At 35.6% G+C, this 25,186-nt stretch overlaps 5 protein-coding genes and 1 non-coding gene across 6 annotated transcripts; 2 read left to right on the top strand and 4 right to left on the bottom strand.

Moving 5' to 3' along the window:
* Window positions 1–421: 421 nt before the first annotated feature.
* On the bottom strand, window positions 422–3,997 carry LOC125203662 (alpha/beta-Hydrolases superfamily protein). Its single transcript, XM_048102061.2, has 9 exons — window positions 3,673–3,997; window positions 2,525–2,601; window positions 2,069–2,174; window positions 1,773–1,865; window positions 1,580–1,645; window positions 1,324–1,469; window positions 1,134–1,242; window positions 872–936; window positions 422–791 (listed from the first exon to the last, which is right to left on the bottom strand). Exons 1-9 carry the CDS (start codon window positions 3,913–3,915, stop codon window positions 644–646), a joined length of 1,053 nt encoding a protein of 350 aa, XP_047958018.1. The 5' UTR covers window positions 3,916–3,997; the 3' UTR covers window positions 422–643.
* A 2,967-nt stretch (window positions 3,998–6,964) lies between these two features.
* LOC125207419 (DUF21 domain-containing protein At4g14240-like) lies at window positions 6,965–10,506 on the top strand. Its single transcript, XM_048106749.2, has 13 exons — window positions 6,965–7,366; window positions 7,958–8,034; window positions 8,163–8,246; window positions 8,340–8,453; window positions 8,559–8,642; window positions 8,711–8,782; window positions 8,900–8,967; window positions 9,162–9,249; window positions 9,323–9,396; window positions 9,479–9,839; window positions 9,915–9,961; window positions 10,053–10,134; window positions 10,201–10,506. The coding sequence occupies exons 1-13, from the start codon at window positions 7,129–7,131 to the stop codon at window positions 10,291–10,293; spliced, it is 1,482 nt and encodes a 493-aa protein (XP_047962706.1). The 5' UTR covers window positions 6,965–7,128; the 3' UTR covers window positions 10,294–10,506.
* Window positions 10,507–11,266: 760 nt separating this feature from the next.
* Window positions 11,267–11,936, bottom strand: DVL21 (DVL family protein). The gene has a single exon (XM_089059927.1). The coding sequence runs from the start codon at window positions 11,661–11,663 to the stop codon at window positions 11,553–11,555; it is 111 nt and encodes a 36-aa protein (XP_088916053.1). The 5' UTR covers window positions 11,664–11,936; the 3' UTR covers window positions 11,267–11,552.
* A 2,186-nt stretch (window positions 11,937–14,122) lies between these two features.
* On the bottom strand, window positions 14,123–17,129 carry RNR2A (ribonucleotide reductase 2A). Its single transcript, XM_048103828.2, has 9 exons — window positions 16,763–17,129; window positions 16,155–16,315; window positions 15,638–15,686; window positions 15,422–15,548; window positions 15,118–15,183; window positions 14,926–15,042; window positions 14,690–14,852; window positions 14,533–14,603; window positions 14,123–14,447 (listed from the first exon to the last, which is right to left on the bottom strand). Exons 1-9 carry the CDS (start codon window positions 16,935–16,937, stop codon window positions 14,333–14,335), a joined length of 1,044 nt encoding a protein of 347 aa, XP_047959785.1. The 5' UTR covers window positions 16,938–17,129; the 3' UTR covers window positions 14,123–14,332.
* Window positions 15,918–16,021, bottom strand: LOC125208728 (U6 spliceosomal RNA). Its single transcript, XR_007174208.1, has one exon. It is a non-coding gene; the product is annotated as a U6 spliceosomal RNA (small nuclear RNA).
* Window positions 17,130–20,088: 2,959 nt separating the features above from the next.
* Window positions 20,089–24,404, top strand: LOC125205026 (mitogen-activated protein kinase 15-like). The gene is made up of 10 exons (XM_048103825.2): window positions 20,089–20,521; window positions 21,534–21,939; window positions 22,025–22,152; window positions 22,240–22,299; window positions 22,419–22,568; window positions 22,671–22,826; window positions 22,922–23,133; window positions 23,221–23,331; window positions 23,432–23,595; window positions 23,682–24,404. Exons 1-10 carry the CDS (start codon window positions 20,498–20,500, stop codon window positions 23,984–23,986), a joined length of 1,716 nt encoding a protein of 571 aa, XP_047959782.1. The 5' UTR covers window positions 20,089–20,497; the 3' UTR covers window positions 23,987–24,404.
* The last annotated feature ends 782 nt before the right edge of the window (window positions 24,405–25,186 follow it).

The following is a 25,186-nucleotide window of genomic DNA, read 5'->3' as shown; positions in this document are numbered from 1 at the left end:
CTAGAAATCAATCACCGTAATATAAAACAATATGAGTATTAAATTATCCAGAAGTTAACTAAATAATTTAAATGATAAATTTATCAAAACTTTTAATATGTTGCGATAATTAATTATGATTTAATTAGCTACTTTTAAAAATTATGAGATTAGTCCGAAGTAAACCAAAAGTTATAATTTAAATGATAATTTTTCGTTTTATAAAATAAACTCAACTTTTGGTATATTCCACTAGTTGATCAAAGGCTTCAATTCACTTAGAGGATGAGTGCGTGAGTGTGAACCTTTAAAACAAGTCCAAATTTTATATTGAAAATCCAAGAGTTTTCTTTTAAATTTCCCAAGAATGAAGCCTTTAGTCGGATCAAAATTGACGAATCAGTCATGCAAATTGTATTGATGCACCCAATCAACAAACACCTAACACAAATCCTGCTCACGTTCATAGGCAACTACCATATATTCTGTTACATCACCCTCACATATACACGCATCGCCTACTCCCAAAACGTCATAACAAATAATTTGTATAATATTTCAAGTAATTCAAGATAATCCAATTCATAAACATAAAACCTATCTCTAATACAAAGTAACGCATCACATGGAGGTCAAAAAACATGCCTAGTTCGAAGGTGACATGCTAGCTCCACGGGTCATCCCATCCTTTTGGGCCATCTCTCTTGATGAACTCGATTATGGCTTGGACAGCTTCCTGGGCTCTGTTGGAGAGCGAGTGGTTTCCATACTCGATTTCAGCCTTCTCTGCGCCCCCCATTGCTGCACACAGCCTAAAGAGATAGTACGTTGCACAAGTTAATCTAAGAGGTTATATTGTTAGGCCGTAGCTGAGAGAGTTTCGTATTCTTGCCTGTCAACCAGAGCTTTCTTGTCCACGTATTCAGGTACGTATTCGTCTCCCATGGAAAACATGACCTACAAGAAAGTAAAATCTAAGCAAAGTAAACAGAGAGTTTCTAGACGAAGATATCCACAGCATATTGGATAGACGAGCATGGATGTGAGACTCAAACCAACGTAAATGATTTTAACTACGAGGACCAAAATGAATTTCAGCTTTAGAACTTCGGAGTGTAGCTTAAACCATGCATCAAGTTTGAATGAGACCCTACCAGAGTAGGTGTGTTGGACATGTGGCCAAGTTTCTGCTTCAACTGGTCTTCATTAAAGTCGGAGCTGAACATGTCATCATCTCCGTTGTATGCACAGAGAGAATGAAATCTACATATCACACACAAATTTTAAGATCACTATTCTCTATCCGTGTGTTAAAACACAAACACACACAGTAAGGCTACTCACCTGTAGGCAGTAATGGGAGAATCTGGATTGGCTTCCCTTGGCATCAATTCTGATCCCCGGCCTTCATTTATCATCGTTGAAGCTAAATCAATCATGGAGGCAGTTTCCGGGAGAGTGGCTCTGTATTCACGGTCACTGACTGGAGCCTGAACATTGGATAGAAAAGATGAATCAAAACATATAAAATCTGGAGCAACTAAATTCAAAACTAAAGTGTCGATAAATTTCAAACAGTGTCGTGTGATAGAAAAATTACTTGTAAAATGGCTGCACGAACTGCTCTTGAACATGCTGCATTAGTTCGCAAGTAATATACAATATCCTAGAAAATATAAAAGTAAACAAGCCTTAGCCATATTCCACGCCTTCGACCATGGGGCTATCTTTCATTCGATAAAACTGCATCGAGAATCAGATGACTATTCACTATAACAGAATTAGCTAATTACCTGGCATCCGGTACTGTGTCCTAGTAGCACCACACCTTCAGAATCTTCCTTATTTATTAGATAACTAATCAATTGATCAAGCTCTGCGGCATCCTTCAGAGAAATGCAACCATAAAAGTTTTTAGCACATGCAGATAAACATTCAATAGTTGCAAGTGTTGAGCACACAGGAAATCCTCTCCAAAAATAAGCAGCACATAAAAGAACAAAATGACAGTAACAAACAAGGGAAAATGGGATTCAAGATTCACTACATTGGCACCATGGAACATGATTTCAAAAGAGAATAAATTTACTTGTTTCAAGCTCGAGACGCCATAACCACTGTATGACGAAGAAAATAGAAATTGAACCAGCGACCAGCGCTCTTTCTCCAACGCAATTGCCAAAGGCTCCAAATATCTATAAAATTGACAATCATCTATATTAGGATATTTTAACAGAAATTGAACATGTGACCAGCAGTCTTTCTGAAACACAATTGCCAAAGGCTCCAAATATCAAGAATATTGACAACAATCCATATTAGGATGAAATAAATAGATGTCCATAGATTGTAAGCCATAAAATGGCTGTTAGTTCATACACAGATGACTTTAGGCATTTGATAAAGAGAAATAATAATTTGACAGGAATTCATGCATGAATGAGATAACGAGAGGAAGAACATAGAAAGAACATGCAAACCCCAAATCAGTAAAACAGGGGTAAGGGAAAAATAATAATAATAAATTCAGCATAGATTAACATACTCGGTAGCTAAAAACCCATCGGTCAGCCCACCAATAAAAATGACTTGCTGCTTGTAATCACCTGTTTTGAAAGCAACCTGTACCAAGAGAAAGAAAGAAAAAATAGGCGATATGAGTAGAAAGGGGTCTTAAAAGATCAATGTGAAATATGAGCACAAGGAACAAATTTGATAGTGCTCACCAGTTTATTCTAGCTACCTCTATATGCAGTCATCACAAAAGAAATAAAGTAACTAAATCATAAAGTTTTTAAGTATATTTCCTGTTGATAGAAAGAGTGTAACAGAACTTGCCCAAGAAATCCAGATGCATCATAAAAAACATAGAAACGTAGCATATTTCTTTGAATTCCACAATTTGAGCATCTTGTCTATTGCTTCTAACAAATGACACTGTAAGAACAACAAAGGCACACTAAAAATCTATCAAGAATGACTAGTTGAAACTTAAAAATAGAACAATATCTGCTATCTATGTACCAAGACGTGGCTAATTACTCAAAAGTTGGGTTAAGAACTAATGAGCTATTCACCAAAAATGTGTCTGTTCTAATATTACCAATCAATCTAAACATCTCCAAGACAAAAACAGTGCACGAAGTTCAATGTATTTACATTACCACTTCCCAATTCACTAAATTTCAATGAGAACATTTCGCCCGAATATCACTCCAAGAGCTCATTCTTCACATCACCACTCAATCCTCAGCACAAAATCTAAGAACACAGATCGTTGTGAATCAACAGACTATTGCACAATTCCATCATTTATCTTCCTGATTTTTTATCATTTCTCCAATAAAAACTAACAGAAAATCAATAAGTATTTATCAGCACTCCACACCTCAACTCAAAGATCTTGTATCGCTGGCGCTGCTAAAACCCTCAAACCCTTACAAATGTAAAGCAGTTCCATTTCAGAACCTTGATCTCTAATTCACTACTTCGACTGCGACATTCTCCAAATTTTACAACTAACAAATCAACAGCAGAAATCACTTATTGAACAAAACCCTAAAAAACTCAGCTCAATTAACCAGCCCAACTACATAAACTAGCTTAATCAAAACCAAGGAAAGAGGAGAAGAAAAAAACACACATCTTGCCTTTTAATTTCACAACTTCTGGATAGTTTTCAATTTCCTATACCTGAATTGATTTCGTGCCATACTTGAACATCGCCCCGCGAAATTGACGTTTCTTATTGATGGGTCCATCTCCGCCTCCAGCGCCGTAGCCAGCGGCGGCTGGGGTTTTGTTGGGAACCTTGGCGGAGGCGGAGGAGCGGCTGCGGACAATGCCAGAAAACCACGAAGTGCCAGACGACGCCGGCTGCGGCGGCGCAGAGATCGAAGATGGCGTCGAGAGATTCATAGAATTAGAATTCTCCATTGAAATTCATAGAATCCATCTTCACTGCACACACTTTTACTTTTACTCTTTAAATTTCCCCTTTTTGAATTATTTGCTTTTAATATTTGTATAGTATTTAATTTTGATCACTTTCATCTGGCCATGTTTATAATCGACTGAAGAGGTTAGAGTGTCCACAGTGAGAGGGCCGTGGCCCTTAGCCCGGAGTTGGCTAAGGCGCAGCCCCCCACTACCGAGCCGCAGGGTGGACGAGGCTCAGGGGGGTGGACGAGAGAGAGCCGAGCTCTCGGCCAGGCCGAGGCTCTTGGGCGCGCGACTCGGCCCGCCACTGCAGGGGCCGAGGCCCTTGGCCTCCGATTTTCATTTTTATTTTTTTGTATTTTTCAAAAATTTTTATATATTCGTCATTTCTCCTCCATTTTTTTTACCCCAAACCAAACTCCACTCTTTCGAATTGATTTTAATTTAGTTTCAAAACATGGATTCCGACAATGAAAATTTTCGTTGTATAATTTTTCCTTTTATAATATTACACCGAAAATTTTGTTTATTTTAATTATTTACTATGTATTTTAATTATCATATGCAAATAATATTTATCATAGCTAAAATTAAAATGTAACAAAAAAATATTAATATTAAGAAAATAATTTTAATTGGTGGTTCGAAGGGCCACCATTATGGTGGCCAAGTTTTCATAGACAAGGCCAAGTTTGTTGGGCATGCCTGCATACCCGAGAGGGCCACCACGGTATTCACTCTTAAATAGTTTTCAAAACCAATCATTGCACTTTTATAAAAAAAAATAATAATTCTGCATTAAAATGGTATTTACGGATATAAACATTAGTAGTTGTTGATGTTTATAGATCTAAATATTGAGTTACTAATATTTTTCAAAATCAGGACATTAGATTTTGTTTCAATCTTAAAAATAAATCTTTTTAAAATCAATTGTTTATAATGACAATTGATATGTTAATTAGTTAACATAGAGGGTAACTCAATCTTTTGTTAATCTTTAACATTTGTGGGGGATGGATGGTCTTCTTCACACAATTTGCTCCCTACATTTCACAATTATAATTCTATTTTATTTCGTAAAGAAAGGGAGGACTAAGCTGTTCCAAATGTATAACTCTAGGGTGAGTATTCCGATTTCAGATCAGACTTTTTGCTCAATCTAAAATGAAGAATTTCATAAAAAATAATCTAGACTAAAAAATTTTAAATCACATCAAATATAAACATATAAAATTTTGACACCAATTTCCTAAAATTCAACACCAGGGGTACCAAATTGCATTAAAATATAGTACTACATCATTTACAAATCATTCAACACTAACAAAAAAGAAATCTAAACAAATCTATAACAAAAATATAACAATACTCTTCAAGTCATTCCCCTAGAGCTTTTCAAAAAATGTAAATATATCTTCACACCATTGTTTGTTTTGTGGATCCAAAAATAACACACACATGATGCACTGATGTTTGTTTTGTGGACCCAAAAAATGTCAATACATATTCGGATCTACAGAATAAACAAATACTCCTACGAATGATTCCATTTCTTCTATACTCAGACAATCAAGGCTGCACACTTATCATGTGATTCAGTTTTTCTCCTTTACACCATTTCTTTATATTATCAAGTTATTTCGACAACTTCTGTGATCCGACCATATAATAGAAATTTTGTATATGTACTACAGTCAAATATAAAAGTCAATAATATTGGTTAGATATTAATTTGATTTAAGTAAAATGTAATATAATTAATTTTTATAACTTCAAAAAAATGGATAAATATGTCCCTTAGTCAAAATATTATCCTCATATTAGTCTCCACCTTTTTCAAAATTAAGATTAAACAAAATACAACTTATATACCATTCTAAGAAAGATAGACCCGTTTTTTTTAGGTGGCATGGAATACAACTTTATTTTATATGTTCAAGTAAAGGGCTAGTTCAGTTGGCTCCAGAGGTGGAGATTTGTAACAATGAGCGGGTGTTCGAATCCCACTACCACTGTGAGGAGACTGCCACCTCTCGGGCACAAGCGTGAGGCCTCTGTGGAGGTGGGTCTCCGGTGAGAGAGTGGGTTGAACTCTCCCCTCTAGTGGGCTACTGAGTACCGTAATTTAACTCCCCTTACTGATGTCAGGCTGGGGATGGAGGGCGCCTGGGGTTGGCGATATAACCTTTGTAACAAAGTAATGAATAATAAACAAGAAGAAAAGAAATAGAAATAAAATTATTTTTATTTTTAATAATATGTTATCTTATCTATGACAACCACAATAGAAAGTGAGTTATCTTAAGTGGGTATACTAGAAAATGAGTATGTTTTATACTGTTTTATTCCATAATTCAACTTTTTTTTAATGAATGAGAATAAATATTTATGTTACGTGGTTTCTCACTTGTTGATAATAATTGAATAAACAAGTCATTCTTCTATATTTTAAATTGATTGATAGACTCATGATTACTACATAAACTTTTTCAGTTGGCTAGTTGGCTTCTTGTTAAAGTAAGATACATAACTCAGATCGACGTGGACAATCTATCATATACAATGTTGATATGAAGTTATTCTTATTTTGGATGACTGATAACACTAATGTATAGTATTATATTAATTTGAACCACAAAGTGATAAATATTTTAATACTTGTACTTGTTAAATCTAAATACGAGATTTTAGTAATTGTTTATCTATAAATTTATAGAAGTAACATTGACCATACACGCTACTTTGACTTGTCCATAAGTGCAAATTTTGGGTAGCAGTGTGACTAGTATTCAAGAAGAACTAGTATTGTTATTCCATAAAATTGTGCTTCGATATTCTAAAGATGATATATTTCTTATAAATATTCCACATTAGGCTTTATTGTATGAAATATATAGCTAGCTAAAATTTATTTAATATACTAGTAATAATTTTAAAGCTATAGCAAATTCATATATTGAGTGCAAAAAATGGAAATGGATATATTTTGTTGATTCAAAATTAGTCTGTAAATGGATATATTTTGTTGAATCTAAATCAGTGTCTACTCCTAATTGACTAGTTGGGCGCCTCTCACAATTTTTTTTCTTACACACCCTGCAAATCCCAACTACCCCTTTTCGCTCTCTCTCCGCTCGATGATATCTCATCACGCATAGACTCAAACCGGAAATTCACATCACACTGCTGGCACCGGAGCTCACAAATATGCACTTTGTAAATGCGGCGGCGCTGCTGTCGATAGCGTTGAAGAACGGCGGTGGGATGTTAGGATCGGAGATAGAGTTCGGCACCGTCTGGTGGTACGTATACGCGGGAATATCTTGCATCTTGGTGATGTTCGCCGGGGTAATGTCGGGCCTCACGCTGGGCCTCATGTCGCTCGGCCTCGTCGAGCTCGAGATCCTCCAGCGCAGCGGCACCCCCGCCGAGAAGAAACAGTCTGGTTAGAAACACTATCCCTTTTTTATCTCTCCAAAATTTTGAATCTTTTTTTGGTTATTCGATGTTTTTCTTGTTTTGGATTGTGAATATGTGATGACTGATTCTGTGACTGATTTGAGCTGGTTTTGATTTTTGTTTTTTGAGGTAGTTGGAATTATAGGCTTATGATCGATTTTAGTTGTATAAATTGATGGGGGTTGAGTAAAGATGGAATTTTTGCGGTTTGATATGATTGGAGGCATTGGATTTCTTGAAATGTTGATATATTAGATAGAAGAAGTTCTAGGGTATCTTTGAAACTGGATAAAGATTGGATCTTGCTTTTGAAAGTTTTGTGATGATTCACTGTTATATTTTACTTAGCTGTTGAAAGGTTAATTTGGGATGATAATAGGATGAAGATGGGAGAAGCAAATACTGAAATCTCGATTTTCTTGACTTACACTTATTGCTTAGCCGATGTTGGAAGTGTAACTAATAGTTGGGATTGCAGCTCTAGAGTATATCTTAGCAAAGTGATTTTGAAGGATCTTTCTCTTTTTTATGAGTACCTTTTTACCCTTCAATCTGAACCTAGTCAATTTTTCATCAGCTGCGATATTTCCTGTGGTTCAGAAGCAGCATCAGCTTCTTGTGACATTGCTTTTATGTAATGCTGCTGCAATGGAGGTACGATTTCCCCTGATAATGTTGTTCTGATATGTGTTTCTCAGTCTTCAAAGAAGCCGGAAACAAGCCAAATTGCATATTCTCTGTATTGAATATATGCTTACTTTCGTTTTATTTGCAACTTGCAGGCACTTCCTCTATACCTAGATAAGATCTTCAATCAGTATGTTGCCATTATACTGTCAGTTACATTTGTCTTATTTTTCGGAGAGGTATTGATTTATACGTGTTCAGCTTTTCCTTCTTCCGACTCTCACTTTTTGGTGTTCATTCTCTGATGAGATTTTTTTTTATTATGTTGTCAGGTCATCCCTCAAGCAATATGCACTAGATATGGTCTCGCCGTGGGTGCTAACTGTGTGTGGCTTGTTCGTTTTCTGATGATCGTTTGCTACCCGATTGCTTACCCAATCGGCAAGGTAATTATCAACTGCCAATGTGTTTTTAGATATTCCTGGCTTTCAATGCTGAAGTTTGATCTTAAATCGATTGAAACTCGTGATTTGGTCATTCAATGAATTCAGGTTCTGGATTGGGTTCTAGGACACAATGATGCACTGTTTAGACGGGCTCAGCTGAAAGCTCTCGTTTCTATTCACAGCCAGGAGGTAAACCACTTGCAAGTTGCTCAACTCATTGATCACGACCGAATTAAGCTGTTCTCTTTTGTTTTCAGGCCGGAAAAGGCGGTGAATTAACGCATGATGAGACAACAATCATTAGTGGAGCGCTAGATTTGACAGAGAAGGTATGGTGTTGGCGGAGATCCATAGGACCACTGTTAACTGTTTCGATGTAGAGTAATCTCAATTTTAATCTTATGAAAGCATCTTTATCTAATCTAGTTTTACTGTTTCTCGACCAGACTGCCGAGGAGGCGATGACGCCAATTGAGTCAACATTTTCGCTGGATGTTAACTCGAAGCTTGACTGGTAAGAATTCCTTGCCTGATAGAAAAGATTTCTTTACATTGCTCAGATAGGAACAGCGTTTTTCAAGCTTCGTTAGTAAAGCATATATGATACATCGATATATGCCTTTCAAAATGTCTGAGTTTTCATTCAGTCTACATAAGTTTGTTTATTTATTCGAGAAAAACATCGTATAACTTGATTTGTCCTCTCAGGGAAGCAATTGGTAAGGTTCTGGCTCGTGGTCATAGCCGTGTCCCTGTGTATTCTGGAAATCCAAGGAACATTATCGGACTTTTACTGGTAAGATTCCGAAAATGGACTTCACTATATCATTATCCTTAATGCTCGACTCTCACACGAATAGCGATATTAGGTAAAAAGCCTTCTCACCGTGAGAGCAGAAACAGAGACCCCTGTCAGTGCTGTATCAATTCGAAGAATTCCTCGGTATGATGTTGAACAATCGACATGCTCATTGTATAATTGACTATTACGGTTTCAGATTTCATCAGTGCCGTTGCTTTTCCAGTGTTCCTGCAGATATGCCCCTTTACGACATACTCAACGAGTTTCAAAAGGGTAGCAGCCATATGGCAGCTGTTGTGAGGCCAAAAGGAGAAAGCAAAAGACCTCCGTCGATTTTGGAGAAGTCTGAGGGGAATGAACCCACAAACGGAGATTCAGATATAACCACCCCATTGCTAACAAAGAAAGAAGATATTTCAAATACTGTTGTCGTTGACATTGACAAGGTTTCAAAGCCGGCATCCAAAGCTAACCTCGCGTATAATGAAGCAGTTCTGCAAGGGTTGGTTGCTCCGGATGAGTCTGAAGATGGTGAGGTCATCGGCATCATCACCTTAGAAGATGTTTTCGAAGAACTTCTACAGGTAGAGAGAGATTCATCGTATTTCAAAATCCATCCCTTTGTATTTGAATTCATGGATTTCTCTTTTGTGATGCAGGAGGAGATTGTCGATGAGACGGATGAGTACGTTGATGTCCATAAAAGGTAGTACTTGAAACCGGAGTATAGACACGATATGCATATGCACTTGCGTATATACGTATATTTGAATTCTGCTTTCCACATTCTTCTGCAGGATACGCGTGGCAGCAGCTGCAGCTGCTTCATCAGTAGCACGAGCCCCTTCAATCAGGAGGTTAACGGCCCAAAAAGGAGCTGTAAGTAGACTCATCGAGTAACTTAAATAAGTGTTCCGTTGCCTCGGCTAATAGATGCTCTCACAGGGACCCAAGCAAGGGCTGACCCCGAAAAAAGGAGGGGACGATGACACCACTTCCGCGAAGGTGCTGAGCAGCGTTGGTGAGCCGAAGAGATGATAAGACGCGGTAAATTTTGCAATGTGATTTTGGGCAAGAGATGAAACTCCATATCCTGTGCAGTAGTGTTAATTCTTTATATGTATGGCCCTAAATTTTGCAATGTGGAATAAGAAATCTATGTTGCCTTACCTTTATCTGTTGAGATTCTTGCATTTATGCTTATATATTACTAACTCGAGACAAGCATATATGATATGTTTTGTTTATATACATCTTGTTTAATTTAACCATCTCTCTTTCATTTTGCAAACCGATAAATGCAAAAGAATAAATACATGGGTTAGTTCGTTTAAGGTTTTAATTTTTAAAGGTTATATGGCTGTGCATGATAAATGAGAAAAAAACAAAAAAAAATTCTTTGAATATGTATCAATCTAAAAAGAAAAGAAATAAAAGAAAAAATGCTTTAAAAATGTATCAAGCAAAAAAAGATACACATTTTTCCTCCCTAAAATAACTAGAAAAGTTAAACTTTTATGAGTGTCGATTTTATTAATCACACTATATTTTACGATTGTAGCTATATATGATTTTTCCCACACGATATATCAGAAAATTCACACTATATTTATTTAATAATTTGAAAATGAGAGAAGAAAACTTGCCAATACGCTATCTCGGAGGTTCGAGAATAATTTGAAAGGGACATATAAGACTAAGAAATCATTCATGGAAAAGTCCATTAGTGAGAGAAGTGGTGATCTCGTCTCTTAATATTTTGATACTAAGTACTATTTTATACTTATTAAACAATGATAATCAAACAAATTGAACAATATAGCATTATCATCACACACATTTGAACCCCTCACCCCACTTCTCTCTATATATATTACTATAATATTATATATTGGCAGCCGCCTTCACTGTTAATTTGTTCTGATATGAACTCTAATATAGAGCAATAAACATGCATAATAATATAGAGCAACCAACACTACTATTAGTATATAATCAGCACACCGCTTGATATATTATTACAAAATTAAGCTTGTAATTTGACGTAATATATATTCCATTCTTCTACATAACAAGAATTAAATTGAGTAGTATTGCTTCTACTACTTTTTTTTTTTTTTTTTTTTTTTTTCTGATTAATAATTTGCATGTATCTATAATCTATGCACGAGAGGGAGGGGGAGTGGAGAGAGAACTCTAAAAAGCTCAAACTACTTAGAGCAAGACCAAACCCTATTACACATGAATTTACACTACCACAAAAAAGAAGAAGAAAACCCTTAAAACTAGGCTACATGTTAAGAATACTTGTCCCAAGAGAGAAGCATAGTTATGCAAACTCTAACAATGTACAGCTTTCCTCTCACTTGTCTCACCATCCTCCTTAATTTCTCAAACCTCTTCGCCATCTTCACCTTCTTCTTCTTCTTTAACGCTGATTTGGAATGATGCTTCGATTAATCTCAAAAACCCTAGTTCGAGCATCCATGCAAGAACTTGTGCTAGAATTTATAGGGCTCGAACTTGAGGTTTGGATGCAGAGTTTGAGGTTACATTGTGGGGACTATGTGCCCTAAAAGTCCTTAGACATCACGTGCAACAAACCCTATCTACACTCTCAAATAAAATACTAACTTATCATTGCAATTTGTGACAACCGTGTGTGTCTAAGGACTTCATTCATGAAAGCAATCTTTTCGACTTTTCCCCCGCTTATATCGGTGTGTGTCTATGAATATAAGGCTGAGTTTTCTAGACCCCAACAAATGAACATGAGCCTCTAATTATTGCTCCAATTTGTCTCTCCAAAGGGTCCATCTTTTTGTTGTTAGATAACTAGATTGATAGTTAGAGATAGTTTATTAGTAAAATGATTTAGGCAAGTGTCGGATCCAGAAGTTCGAAATGGAGGGGGGAATCTAAGAGCGACACGCTGAAGAAAAAAACCTCTTTCAGTGACTCCATAACATATTTGTACACTAGCTTTCTTCAGTCTCCGTTGAGTTATCTAAGTGACATATTAATTTGTGGGGAGTTCAATTGTGCAAACTTAATTAGATCTTACTTTTAATTATGACCCTTATTGTCATACAAAGGAGGGGACAAAGAGAAGATTTTTCTTTTCTTTTTTCCTTTTATCTATAACATTTCATTATCTTATCTTAAGCTAATTCAAAAAGAACTAAAGATAAGATTTTCTTTTACCAAACACCTATACAAGATGATAAGGGGTGGACCTAAACCTCACAAAAATAAAAATATCTCTAAATTTTAGGACAAGTTGGTCCTCTAGTGAGTTCAATAGCCAAATTAAGAGACAAAAATGCATGGTTTGTTGCCCACTCACAACAGCACAAGTGTTAGGGTTGTGTTGACAACATTGGGACAAGAATTGTTTCTGCCACTAAAATAATGCCCTAATTTTCAACTCATGATCAAGAAAACATTGAATATGAAAAGACAAACAGATCAAAAATGGTGGCAGTCATGATCTGCATGCATATATAATAATAATTCCTCCTTCCACGAAAAGTATATTTCAATTTTCTTTTACAATTTCTTTTTTCTTTATATTAAAATTTGTATCAAATTCAAAATAATACACTTAATTTAGGTGATTGGAGTAATTAAGTAGCTAGCTAGTGGAGTAATTGATTTTGTAAGTGGTGGGATGAAGATTTAAGAACAATAATGCATGGGGGAAAGTTGGAAACATTATCTGTAATTTAAAAGATTTGACTAAGTGAGACACCACAGTCACATCGTTCCTATTTTTAAGTTGGCATGTGTGTTGAACTGTTGACACAAATATTTTGGATGTTACTGTTGTTGATATTTTCAAGGTTATGATTAAGTATCGAAAAATAGCAAATAACATAATGTTTAACCTGATTTTAGTTAATTATATAATTTTTTAAAATGTTACAATTACATTATCTCTTTTACTCACTCCGTTCTCTCATAGTTTTGAGGCGGAACTTTTCGGCACGGAGTTTAAGAAATGAATGTTGAGTGTGTTAAATAAATAGATAAAAAAGTAAGAAAGAAAAAAAAGGTAGAGATAATAAAGTAAAAAGTGAATAAAGTAGAGATAATAAAGTAAGAGAGAGTAAAGTAAGAAATAGGAAAAAATTACTATATATGGAAATGACTCAACTATGAGGAAACTTTCCGAAATGGAAAAATGACTCAACTATGAAGGAACGAAGGTGACTCAACTATGAAGGAACGAGGGAGTAATTTTGTTGAGATTGCAACATGCATTATTTTTTCGTTCGTTTTTTAAGTAAGAGTAAGTTTGTGTCTAATTGTTTTAAGGTAAAGTTGATTTCTTACCTTTTAAATCAAGAACTATTATAATTTTTTGTCCAGTTTACATTTTTAACAGTTCTATTATTAAATATATTAGAGAATTAATGGAAAAAAGAGAACTTGGCATAGACATTTAATCCATTTACCATTTTATTTAATTATAAACTATTTAAATTTTATATATGTAATACATTGAGCATTATAAAGATTTTTCTATATTTTATAAAGGATGATGTGATGGAAACTAATTTTGATTTTACCGTATTGATTTCGATGGTGAAAAAATATGAGTAATGAAAATCCATGAAACTTACTGAATAGTACAATCATACTACTATTTGATTTACACAGGCTTCCAATACAATTGGAAGTCGCTTTATCTGTATGTGTGTATTTTGAAATTACAGAACACATAACAAATTCATAATTTTGTACTAAAAATTTTAACAAAAAACAGAAGCATCAAAATTCCAAAACTTCACTAATAAGTGAAAAGAACAAAAATGGAAAAGCATTAAGTCAAAAACAACTACTACTGTTCCTATACGAAATCAAATTAGAATAATAGATGATATTTTTGATTTGCATATGTCTATACTGTTGATAATGCAGCATTTATTATCTACATACTATTTGAATTATGTTTGTTTCCAAGAATCTGAGCAATTGATAAATGCTAAACTCACATAAAATGTTTCTGAGTATATAGATGCCCTTATTCAGCATCAAGTAGTGGTACCTATCAATAGGAAGACGAGTGCGGCTTCTAGAAGTCCTCGTCCGTCTTGAACTCGAAATTCTTGGAGCCGTCCTGCAAACTTGACATGACGGACGCCTTCTGGTAGTCGCCTACCCTTCTCTCGAAGAAGTTGGCTTTTCCCCTGTTCAAGTAATAGCCTTTACACCATAAAAATATGCAGTTGGATTTCAAGATCATATATCAATCTCATATTTCACAATGCTTACTGTAACGATATAATTTCCATCCAGTCGAAAGGGTTCTCAACATTGTACGCCTTCGGACACCCTAAAGAAACCTGAGAGAGAGAGAGAGAGAGAGATGAAAGGAGATATGTAATAGAGCCAAAGAAGGTCATATTTTCCTAGTGAAGAGAGAGGGTACCAGCAGTCGATCAGCAACGAACTTGATGTATTGGCTCATCAGTGTCGAGTTCATACCAATGAGAGCACAAGGGAGGGCATCACAAACAAATTCAATCTCGATTTCAACAGCTTCTTCTACAATAAGATGGACCCTTTGCCAACTCAGTTGCTTTCGAAGTAACCTGCAGAAATTGAAAAACGGGGGATTAACTCCCCGTTCTCATAGCTAATGTTGGGTAGGAGAGGAGGATGTACGAGTATAGGAGGCAGGCGAAGTCACAGTGCAGACCCTCGTCTCTAGAAATGAGTTCATTAGAGAACGTCAAGCCAGGCATCAATCCCCTTTTCTTAAGCCAAAAAATCGAGCAGAAGCTGATGATAGAAGGAAACTAGATATTAACAAAAGGTGAGAGATGGATGAACAACATGGACCTGGCGGGGCCATACCTTCCAGAGAAGAAAATGCCTTCAACGCAGGCAAAAGCAACGAGTCTCTCAGCAAATGTGCTCGTGCTGCACGTTGATGTTAGCGTTGGTTATCCACATGTTTATAGGTAATACAACACGTATAAAATTGTGAATTAAGAAATAAGACGTGCAGATGCAGAACAGAATGAGACTTGATGCTCGTAGCAAGCCAAATACATTGTCTAGGGACAGCTTGGAGGTGTCAAAAATGTTCTATACATAGTTAATCAATGAGAAATTTAAACAAGGCAACTCTCTGATCCTAGTGATTAACGAATTATACCTTTTAATCCAATTCAAGGCCCAACTGGCTTTTTGTGCAACGCAGGGGATGTTCTCGACTGCATTAAACAATCTGTTCTTCTCCTTTGAGTCTTTGATATATGTTTCCAAGAGCAAGCTATACATTTCTGTACGAAAACATTAAGAAGTCAAGAATCAGCTTCAAGAAGCATGGAAGCTACCAAAATACCATCAGAATGCTTAAAAGGATCTATACCGGAATGAATATTCTCCATAGCAGTTTGGAATCCATAAAATGCCCGAGCCTATAAATAATGACCATATGAATCTATATCAGCCATTTAAGATATAAACTAACATACTCGAATCTTTCCTTATCAAGAAAAATGTTGGTACAGATTCACTTTTTGAAATCATCGATACACATTCTCCTACAAATCCTCAAAACTATCGAGCTGGAAAAATGGGATTAAATAGTTGGCAATGTATATCTTCTCGTATGCAAATTATCATAGAAGCTTCAGAAAGTGGCATCCTATAAAAATTACTATTTCTCGATTTATGTGTTTTATACTTGCGCAAGGGTCATACTAAACTTCTTTGTATTGTTCCAATTTTATTGGTGTCGACATCCTAACAAAATTATTATATTATCGAAATTCAATCAATTCCGTTGATACTGCAACTCGTTTCACAGCCAGGCAATGAACATATGTATCTTGTCTCAGTCATAGGATTCTTTACCGAAAATTAATTGCATAATCGTTAATTACCTCTGCAATCTGAACATCAGTGAGGAAACGAGCAGCCAAGTTTTCCAAAACGATTCCATCTGAAGCAGCGAAGAATGCTAACACATGGCTTATGAAGTGCTTTTCGGGTTGAGACAGAGCTTCCCACTGCTGCACATCATGTGAGAGATCAACCTCCTCAGCTGAAAATCAAGATTTTCTGTGTCAAAACACACCAAGAGCAACATAATGTGGAACCAAAACATGCATTCGATATGTATCCTAAAAACAGAGGAGACAGAAAATGCAGTTTTGAATCAAGTTTGATCATTAATCATTAAATTTGAAATACATATTTCCATCTATAGCCCTTTTAGATAAGCAAAACCACTAAATAGATTTCACTATATTCGCAATCAAAACAACACACGAATGCTAAAAAGGTCAAATCTTTGGAACTAATCATCAAAATCAAGATTTAGCACTCCCCAAATCATACAAAACAACCCAAAAGAATGCCAAATTCGATGAATTGGATTATAGCACAAATATAATCAAATTAACCGTAACAAATAAAAACAGGATCTTTTCAAGAAATTTAACCACGATCATTCATAATTGCTTATCACGCACACACACACACACAATACCAGTCCAGAAACTGGCTTCTGCCTTCTTGTACATCTCCCAAAGCTGTGGGTACTTGATAGGAAACATGCAAAACCTCTGCGGCTGCTCCATCAAAATGGGTTCTTCCTCATCGTCTTCAATTTTCTTCTGCTCAAACAAGCTTCTCTCTGTTTCTCCGTTTTTCAAAGAACCCATTTCTTTTCTTGGCCAGAAATTGAAACAAAAAAAATGAAACAAAAGAGAAGTACTTTGTGTTAGTAGTGTTACAGTGTTGAGGTATCTCTTATCTATATCTTTCTTTGTGGGAGAAGAGTGAAACCCTACAAAAACCCTTTGCTGATATAAACGACAATTTTAGTAGTAGTATCTTCCATCGAAAAGATTTCCCCTTTTGTCATCAAGATTTAATTTTTATTTATATATCTTTGGAATTGAGTGCGTGTCTTCTTGCATGGCCAATGAAGTTTTGTGGGTTTTAATTAAGGTGGTTAGAAAGTCTTTTTCACATGACACCAATTTCGTTTTATTTCGATGTTATTAAGGTAACTGTTAAATGCTAATGAATTAAGATTGCATAAATAAGAACTTAATGACTCAAGATCATTTTTTTTTCGTTTACAATTTGATTGTCTTTCATTTTTATTGTATTATTTATGTGTGAATAATTCATTATTACGAGACTTGTTCTTTAAATTAAACCACTAGTTTATCTGACGACTAAATCAATTCAATTTGTATTTACTCTTCGATTAATAAGTGGATAATCAAGTTATATATTGTGTAAGTCAATTTATATGTATTTTAGTAATAATTTTGAAAGAGAGAATAAATAAAAATACTAGTCCAATTATCCAATTGAAACCGGTGATTTTGGAGGGGGAGGGAGAAAAGGGGTTGGACCGTGATTTTGGAGGTTCGGTCGAGTGTGAGAGGAGGTGTAGACTGCTTGGTGCACCATTGTAGAGGGAGTGGTCGGAGTCCGCCACTCACTTGGGGTCCTATGTGGACATCATTCTCCTTTTTCCAATTCCATTTTTTTATCTATAAATACATTTCTTATTCATTTTGAATTTCAATCTCCACCACAACATGTCAAAATAAATTAATGTTTAATTATGTAATCAATTATTTATTATTTTAAAATTACATTGTGAAATATTTGAGGTTTGACTTGGGGGCATGATAGAGTTATTGAAGCCTACACTAATCAAAATTTTAGGGAATGATGATGTGAGAGATTTCTAGCCTGAGATACGGTCTAGGCTTTGGGCTATACATTATCCATGGATGTCATATTTAGATGGTTGTATTTGTATAGTGTGTTGCTGAAAAGTTGATCTTGTGACATTATTGAAAAATGTTGAAACATACCTTATGTATTAATAAAAAAGAAAGAAACCAAACGTGATGGCAATTTGTATTTTTTTTTCATTATTTGATCATGGCAAGTAATCGAATTCCTAATCAGAATACCACTCAGTCTAATAAGTATAAATTAGAAGTAATTAATAACGCCATTATTTTGTGAAAATGACAGTAACACTATATTTATGAAACGTTGACTATATTTTATTTTGTACTACTCTATATAATCGATAGATAGTGGAAAAGACTTGAGATAGCATATAACATGCATTCACAACTTTTGAAATAATATTAGTACTAAAAAGGTTTACAAAAATAATATATTATCTTAGTAATGACTAAATAGGCAATTAGCAAAAGAAATTAACCTTTTCGAAGTTAACGCGTTTTTTCTGTATAGTATAGTAAGTATTGATATGATAATGACAATATATTTATCCACAATAAATTATACTCCATATTTATTTTGATAGGCTTACAACTAAGCCATGTGATGTGCACATGGCACCGTCTTCGTCTATTATAATTAATGTAATATTCAAACCCACATTAATATAAAATGAAGTCTATCTATTTCTATATAGATGCATCCTTATAAATTACACCTAAGAGCGTGTGAAGAAAATGATGAATATCACATTTATTGAAATTCGATTAATAGACATTTGCACGAATATTCCTAATTATATTTATTGAGTTATAGTGTTATACACTTGCCCTTTGAGGTGGCTCAAGGGTGTAGATGTAGACTAATACATTTATCAGCACGTTTGACAGATCATAATAAAATGTTATTCTCTCCGTTCAGAAAGATTGTCCCAATTCATTTTTTGTTTCGTTTTGTAAAAATAATAATAAATAGATAAATTTGAAAGATAGTAAAATAAGAGAAAGAATAATGTAAGTAAGACTATTCTCTACATTATTCTCTCTTTTACTTTTACTTTACTCTCTCTACTTTAACTATTTATTATTATTTTTGCAAAACAAGTGTGAAAAAGGAAACGGGACAATCTTTTTGGGACGGAGGGAGTACTATATTCATATTATATTTAAACTAATACTAATATTTTATTATGTTAATTCAAATTCGAAAATAAATTGATAATATGCATCGGCCATTAGTGTTTCATAACATTTCGATTTTTTGAATCAAATAATGTATTATCATAAATATTAAAAGTTGATTATCTGATACACTTTTTTAAATTTCAATATAGAAATATGGTGAGGTTTGATTTCTTTATTTTCTTCTTACAAATAATGTATTCACCGTTGAATGTTTGGAATACACGTAGTAACGAAGATTATGTTTTTTAGTGCGATAGAGCATAATAAATAATCTTTTGTCGAATAATAGATTCCTCCACTCTTATATGGGAAGATATAAAAGTATCTCATCTTTTTGATAAGCTATATATATAAATAAGAAATATATTCCATTTCTTTTACAAACTAAAAGTAGAAAATTCCTAAAGGAATAATTATTCATAATGTGTCTTAATCGTTATTTGGGATTTTTCTTTATTTAATGCGTTTAATTCTAAAATTACATAAATTTCCTCCATTTGGATTTGCCATTATAATGAGTGGAGAACTATTTATTGCATTCAAATGAATACTAATACTTAATCCAATAAAATTGGCTTTAATTTACAAGAGCAAAGATTATACTAGTAAATAAAATTGAAATAAATACTTGTTGATATAAATACTATCACCGTCAACTAAAATTTGTCTCATTTTGACCCGGCACGAGTTTTAAGAAATGAGTTAAAAAAATTAATGAATTGTGGGTCTTACTTTTATAAATTAGTTTTATAATAAAATGTAATCAAAATAATAAAAATGAAATTTACGGACGAAAATGGATAAAAATGGAACAAATTTTGGTGGACTAGGTGGTAATTAATTTCAGACACATTATCCACTTTACTTCGCTCTCTCTACAACTCAATTTCACTTTGCAAAAGCCCCTTTTCCCCATTTGCGTTAGAGATCATCGACATCGGCTTAGGAAACTCCATTTTTACAGCTACATAACTCTCATTCCTCGTACACGCTTTCGCCCCTCCAAAAAAAAAATCTGTTTCTCGCTTTGCCCCATAAAAAAGGGGAACTCTTCAACTCTGCTAACCCATTTCAAGATCACAGTTTTATGCTCGAATTCGTCTAATTCTCCCTTTCTCTTCATGTCTTGGGGGGTTTTCACTTGAGATATCATCTGAGATTTCTTCCAAATTCGTTGATTCATTTCTGTGCTCACTTCATTTTCCGATCCAAACTCAGTTCGACTCTTTTGCTGAATAGTCAACATTTTCTGGTTTCTTTGTGATCTAATCTTTCTTATCCATATTGGGGAATTCAATTTCAGCTGATTTTCGGATAATATGCAATCTGATCATCGGAAAAAGGTAATCTTTTTTAAGTTTCACCTGTTTGTAGATTTAATTTATTGGATTATACTGAGTTGGAATTATGTAGTTTGATTTCAGAATTCGTGTAATTTCACAAAGATTTGATTTTGGAATATTTGAGATTTGTTGTGATTCAATTTTAAAGTGTTCAATAAGATGGGAGATGTTAGGATTTGTATGGAGGATTTTTTATGTTGAGAATGTTTTGGACTTCGTGTGCATAATCACACTATTTAATTATATTAGCATTTGATTGGAGTTGCATCAATTTCTTGATCTTCTCTTTTGGTACATCACCTTGGTTAAAGTAGATTGATTTATAAATCATGATTACTTTCTTCATCTAGGTAATTGTGATTATTGGTGATTAAGTTTATCCTAGCAATTGTAATTTCAAAATTCAAGCTTCCTTAGTTGGTTCTGGTTTGAATGGAAAATCTGAAGGACTTGGGGGTTTTGTATTGTGAGATAGAATTCAAAGTGTGAGGTTTTGTTCAAATTTAAAGAAATTATTTGTGTTGTTGGCCCGTCGTGAAATGATCGTGTTTTGCCAAGAATAATAGACCACTTAATGATGGGCATTCCAATGACATCGATTTTGTGTTGATAAAAGTGATTTTTCTTTAGTTTAAATCTTGCATGACTCTTCACTCTTATGTTCTTTAACTTTTCTCGTAGATCTATCTTTATATAAAGGTTCGTGTACACTTGAAGTTACATTGTTTTAATGAGATTGTAGTTCACACATTTTCTTTAGTTCTAATGTCTCCAATCTACAAAATTCAGTATATCGTATTTGTTCGAGAACTCAATCATAAGTTCATAATCTATGGTGATACAGTCATTCATCTGGATCGTCATTAGTTTGATTCCGTTGAAAGCCCTTTTTTCTTCATCATCAATTTTGAACAGTGTCCATTTCTGCCTCCTCATTTCACTGCCGTGTTTTCTCAATTCTCATTTTTCTCCACATCTAATAAAGTATATACTGTCATCTATTTCTTTTCAGTCCGTAGATGTGGATTTCTTCACACAATATGGTGAAGGAAGCAGATACAAAATCGAGGAAGTAATAGGGAAAGGTAGCTATGGTGTCGTCTGCTCAGCATATGATACACGTACAGGGGAAAAGGTTGCAATCAAGAAGATAAATGACATATTCGAACATGTCTCCGATGCCACACGGATTCTTCGTGAAGTTAAGCTTCTTAGACTTCTCCGACATCCAGACATTGTGGAGATCAAGCATATTCTGCTGCCCCCGTCTAGAAGAGAGTTCAAGGACATTTACGTAGTGTTTGAGCTGATGGAGTCCGATCTCCACCAGGTCATCAAAGCCAACGACGACTTGACTCCAGAACATTACCAATTCTTCCTATATCAGCTTCTTCGTGGCATGAAATATATTCATACAGGTTATAGGACTGCTACAATCTCTAAATAGAACTGTGCAATCCTTGTTGTTAACTTGTTTCATCTAACTAGAAGTTTTATGTGCAGCTAATGTATTTCATCGTGACCTGAAGCCCAAAAACATCTTGGCAAATGCCGACTGCAAATTGAAAATTTGTGATTTTGGCCTTGCTAGAGTGGCCTTCAATGATACTCCAACTGCAATATTTTGGACGGTATTCCTTTTCTTCATTATTTTCTTGACTTCTGTTTGTTTTCTGCATCGACTAAATATCTTCTCTGACTCATCTATATTATTGTAGGATTATGTTGCAACAAGGTGGTATAGAGCTCCGGAATTATGTGGATCCTTTTTCTCCAAGGTATAAGTTAGGGACTGATTACTCGTTGCAAATTTGTTACGGCTAGAAAATCCACAAGTCCAATGTGGTGAAAGTGCTGCAAATTTTCTGATGTTTGTTTTCTTATACCGTTTTTGCAGTATACACCTGCGATTGATATTTGGAGCATTGGCTGTATTTTTGCTGAACTTTTGACTGGGAAACCTCTCTTCCCCGGAAAAAACGTTGTTCATCAATTAGACCTCATGACTGATTTGTTGGGAACTCCACCTCCTGAAACCATAGCAAGGGTACGCCGGTTTTTTTTTTTGTTTTGTTTTTGGGGGTGGTTGTGAGAGTCTAAGAACTTGAACATAAGTTAGCTAATTCGATTGTATCATATAATATGGCAGATAAGAAACGAGAAGGCTCGTAGGTACTTAAGCAGTATGAGAAGGAAGAAGGCGATTCCTTTGTCTCACAAGTTCCCGAATGCTGATCCCTTTGCTCTCCGTCTCTTACAAAGAATGCTCGCTTTTGATCCCAAGGACCGACCTTCTGCTGAGGAGGTTTTGATACTTTTTCTCTTTGTCAAACTTTTTATAGATCAGAGCTTGTCTTTTGTAGTTCGAGTTTGTGAAATTTTTTTGTTTCGAGCTGTCAGGCTCTTGCAGATCCATACTTCCGGAACTTAGCTAGAGTAGAGAGAGAACCTTCTGCACAACCGGTCACCAAAATGGAATTTGAGTTTGAGAGGAGAAGGATCACGAAGGATGACGTTCGAGAGCTGATATACCGCGAGATTCTTGAGTATCACCCGAAGATGTTGAAAGAGCATTTGGATGGAGCAGAACCTACGAGCTTCATGTATCCAAGGTATTGTCTTTTGCCCACGAAATTCCCAGAGCTGGCATTCGTATTTCATTGATATGAACGTGTTTTGATCGTATCTTCATTCGTCAGTGCTGTCGACAAGTTCAAGAAGCAATTTGCGTTTCTTGAGGAGCATTGGAGAAATGGAGGTACTGCTCCTGCTCCGCCTGCTGAGAGACAGCAATCTTCGTCTTTGCCTAGGTAAACACGATTCTCATTTACGTCCATCGTCTGCACTTTGTCTCGCACTATAACTGTTGCGCTAATCGTGGAGGGATCTAAAACATGTCAATGGCTGCAGGCCTTCTGTACTGTATTCGGGTAATGCTAATCCAAGTATGAGCGAAGTTGCCAACGAACTCTCCAGGTGCTCCATTAAAGATGTCGAGAAGCCACACGCTGATCGCTCGTATGCAATTCCAATGACGCGGTTGCCTCTCCAAGTTCCCGAAAATAATATCCAAGGTACGACATTTTCACATCGGTGCTGTATCAGTATATGCGTATCTGAAACACAAGATGTAACTTGGCGACCGTCTCTCGTATCTCAGCAAGGTCTGCCACAAGACCGGGTAAGATCACCGGCCCCGCACCACGATACAACAACTACGGAGCGGCACTGCCACCAGCACCGGTAGACCCAAACGAACAGCGCAGAACGACGAGAAATCCCACTATGCATCCTCAATACATCGCTCCTAACCCTTCGTACCCGAGGAAGCACGCTCCCTGCAAGGCCGAAGACGGAGAAGGCGCCATGGGTGAAGGGCCTAACGCGCTGCAGCGCAAACAAGAGCTCTACATGTCAAGAAAAGTTGCTGCTGCCCAAGGCGGAGCCGGAAGCCTCTGGTACTAAACTCTTGCTGCGATGATGGCAAGGTGGAAACGGTTCCAAATGCGACTCGGTAGCAGCGGAACTCGTCTGAATTCGGTCGGCTGGAGCTCGATACGTTCGACAGCATGCAGCGATGTCTCCGTTGACGGGCCCCACAGGGTATGAATACAGTCCCCATATCAGTGCTTCAGAGTGGTGAAGATGATATAGGTAGCTAGTGAGAGGTAGATTGAAGATGAAGAAGATGGAGGAGTAGAAGGAAGCTTTTAAGTTAACAAAGAATGCCATGACAAACTGATCTTGTATTGTTATGTAGTTTTAAATTTTAATGGTTAGTATTTGCTAATTTATGTTTGCTTTCTGAACTTCATGCTTTGTTTGTGTAAGTGTATGTGACTCTGGGTAAATAATTTAAATGTCAAAACTATGTTCCCAATTATGCAGTGAATTATCGATTTTGACCAATTAATGGCCAAATCTAGGGATTAAAAAAGTTCATCTGAGCAACTAAAAGATCTTAAAATGTCCTAATTAGTATCTTAAAATGATCTTTATGTTTAATCTCACCTGATTTAGTGATTGAAATTGTCTTTCATTATGCATTAGAATTTAGTTGTTTTTTAATTGCTGCCGTAAATTGATATGCATAATGTAAAATATGGATTATTCGAAATATTAACTCTAAAGTTTTGATGGGCAGTGAAGTAAGGTGGGGGACGGTGTTCGGAATAGGTTGTTGGAATATTAACCCTGAATAGGTTGTTGGCAGTTGTGGAAGAAAAGATGTAACTTTATTTTTAAAGGAGATAGGGAAAGCCCGACGAGAATTATCAGTAAGATCATTAATTTGGTTAAGATAGTGGAGTCAGCTAGGATAATGAATAATTTGGATGCGGCCGTGGCTAAATTGCCTGTTATGATCGGTTGGAGACCTCCAAATATGGATTTTCTTAAGTTAAATATAGATGCGTCTTTAAAGGGGGGAGCTGGACTTGCTTTTTGGGGAAGGTCTTATCCGTGATGAGCTAGGAGCATGGAGGGCTAGGTTTGTAGCTAATGTTGGGGTTTGTTCAATTTTGACAGCAAAGATTTGGTGTCTCTTCCATGGAGTCCAGTTGGCAAAAAATTTGGGCATTCGGAAGCTAGTAGTGGAAAGTGATAGTGCTGTTGGAGTTGCCATGATTATGGGGCATTTTGAGGTAACTGTTAATATTGTGCAGA

This window comes from Salvia hispanica, chromosome 6 (assembly GCF_029641045.1).
Source record: "Salvia hispanica isolate PSC_SH4W2 chromosome 6, Shi_PSC_v1, whole genome shotgun sequence".
Classification (NCBI taxonomy): Eukaryota; Viridiplantae; Streptophyta; class Magnoliopsida; order Lamiales; family Lamiaceae; genus Salvia; species Salvia hispanica.
This window is presented reverse-complemented; position numbering and strand designations above follow the sequence as displayed.

What these genes read in the sequence shown, in the direction of transcription:
- LOC125203662 (XM_048102061.2), bottom strand. Translation starts at nt 3,915, where the DNA reads ATGGAGAATTCTAATTCTATGAATCTCTCGACGCCATCTTCGATCTCT. An exon ending in ATGGCACGAAATCAATTCAG is followed by an intron (nt 2,602 to 3,672) that starts GTATAGGAAATT and finishes CTCTTGGTACAG; the next exon opens with GTTGCTTTCAAAACAGGTGA. An exon ending in GACACAGTACCGGATGCCAG is followed by an intron (nt 1,646 to 1,772) that starts GTAATTAGCTAA and finishes TATATTTTCTAG; the next exon opens with GATATTGTATATTACTTGCG.
- LOC125207419 (XM_048106749.2), top strand. Translation starts at nt 7,129, where the DNA reads ATGCACTTTGTAAATGCGGCGGCGCTGCTGTCGATAGCGTTGAAGAAC. An exon ending in CGCCGAGAAGAAACAGTCTG is followed by an intron (nt 7,367 to 7,957) that starts GTTAGAAACACT and finishes ATTTTTCATCAG; the next exon opens with CTGCGATATTTCCTGTGGTT. An exon ending in TACGTTGATGTCCATAAAAG is followed by an intron (nt 9,962 to 10,052) that starts GTAGTACTTGAA and finishes ATTCTTCTGCAG; the next exon opens with GATACGCGTGGCAGCAGCTG.
- DVL21 (XM_089059927.1), bottom strand. Translation starts at nt 11,663, where the DNA reads ATGGCGAAGAGGTTTGAGAAATTAAGGAGGATGGTGAGACAAGTGAGA.
- RNR2A (XM_048103828.2), bottom strand. Translation starts at nt 16,937, where the DNA reads ATGGGTTCTTTGAAAAACGGAGAAACAGAGAGAAGCTTGTTTGAGCAG. An exon ending in CTGATGTTCAGATTGCAGAG is followed by an intron (nt 15,687 to 16,154) that starts GTAATTAACGAT and finishes CATTATTTATAG; the next exon opens with GCTCGGGCATTTTATGGATT. An exon ending in ATGGAAATTATATCGTTACA is followed by an intron (nt 14,448 to 14,532) that starts GTAAGCATTGTG and finishes TTACTTGAACAG; the next exon opens with GGGAAAAGCCAACTTCTTCG.
- LOC125205026 (XM_048103825.2), top strand. Translation starts at nt 20,498, where the DNA reads ATGCAATCTGATCATCGGAAAAAG. An exon ending in GTGGATCCTTTTTCTCCAAG is followed by an intron (nt 22,300 to 22,418) that starts GTATAAGTTAGG and finishes CCGTTTTTGCAG; the next exon opens with TATACACCTGCGATTGATAT. An exon ending in TCCCGAAAATAATATCCAAG is followed by an intron (nt 23,596 to 23,681) that starts GTACGACATTTT and finishes CTCGTATCTCAG; the next exon opens with CAAGGTCTGCCACAAGACCG.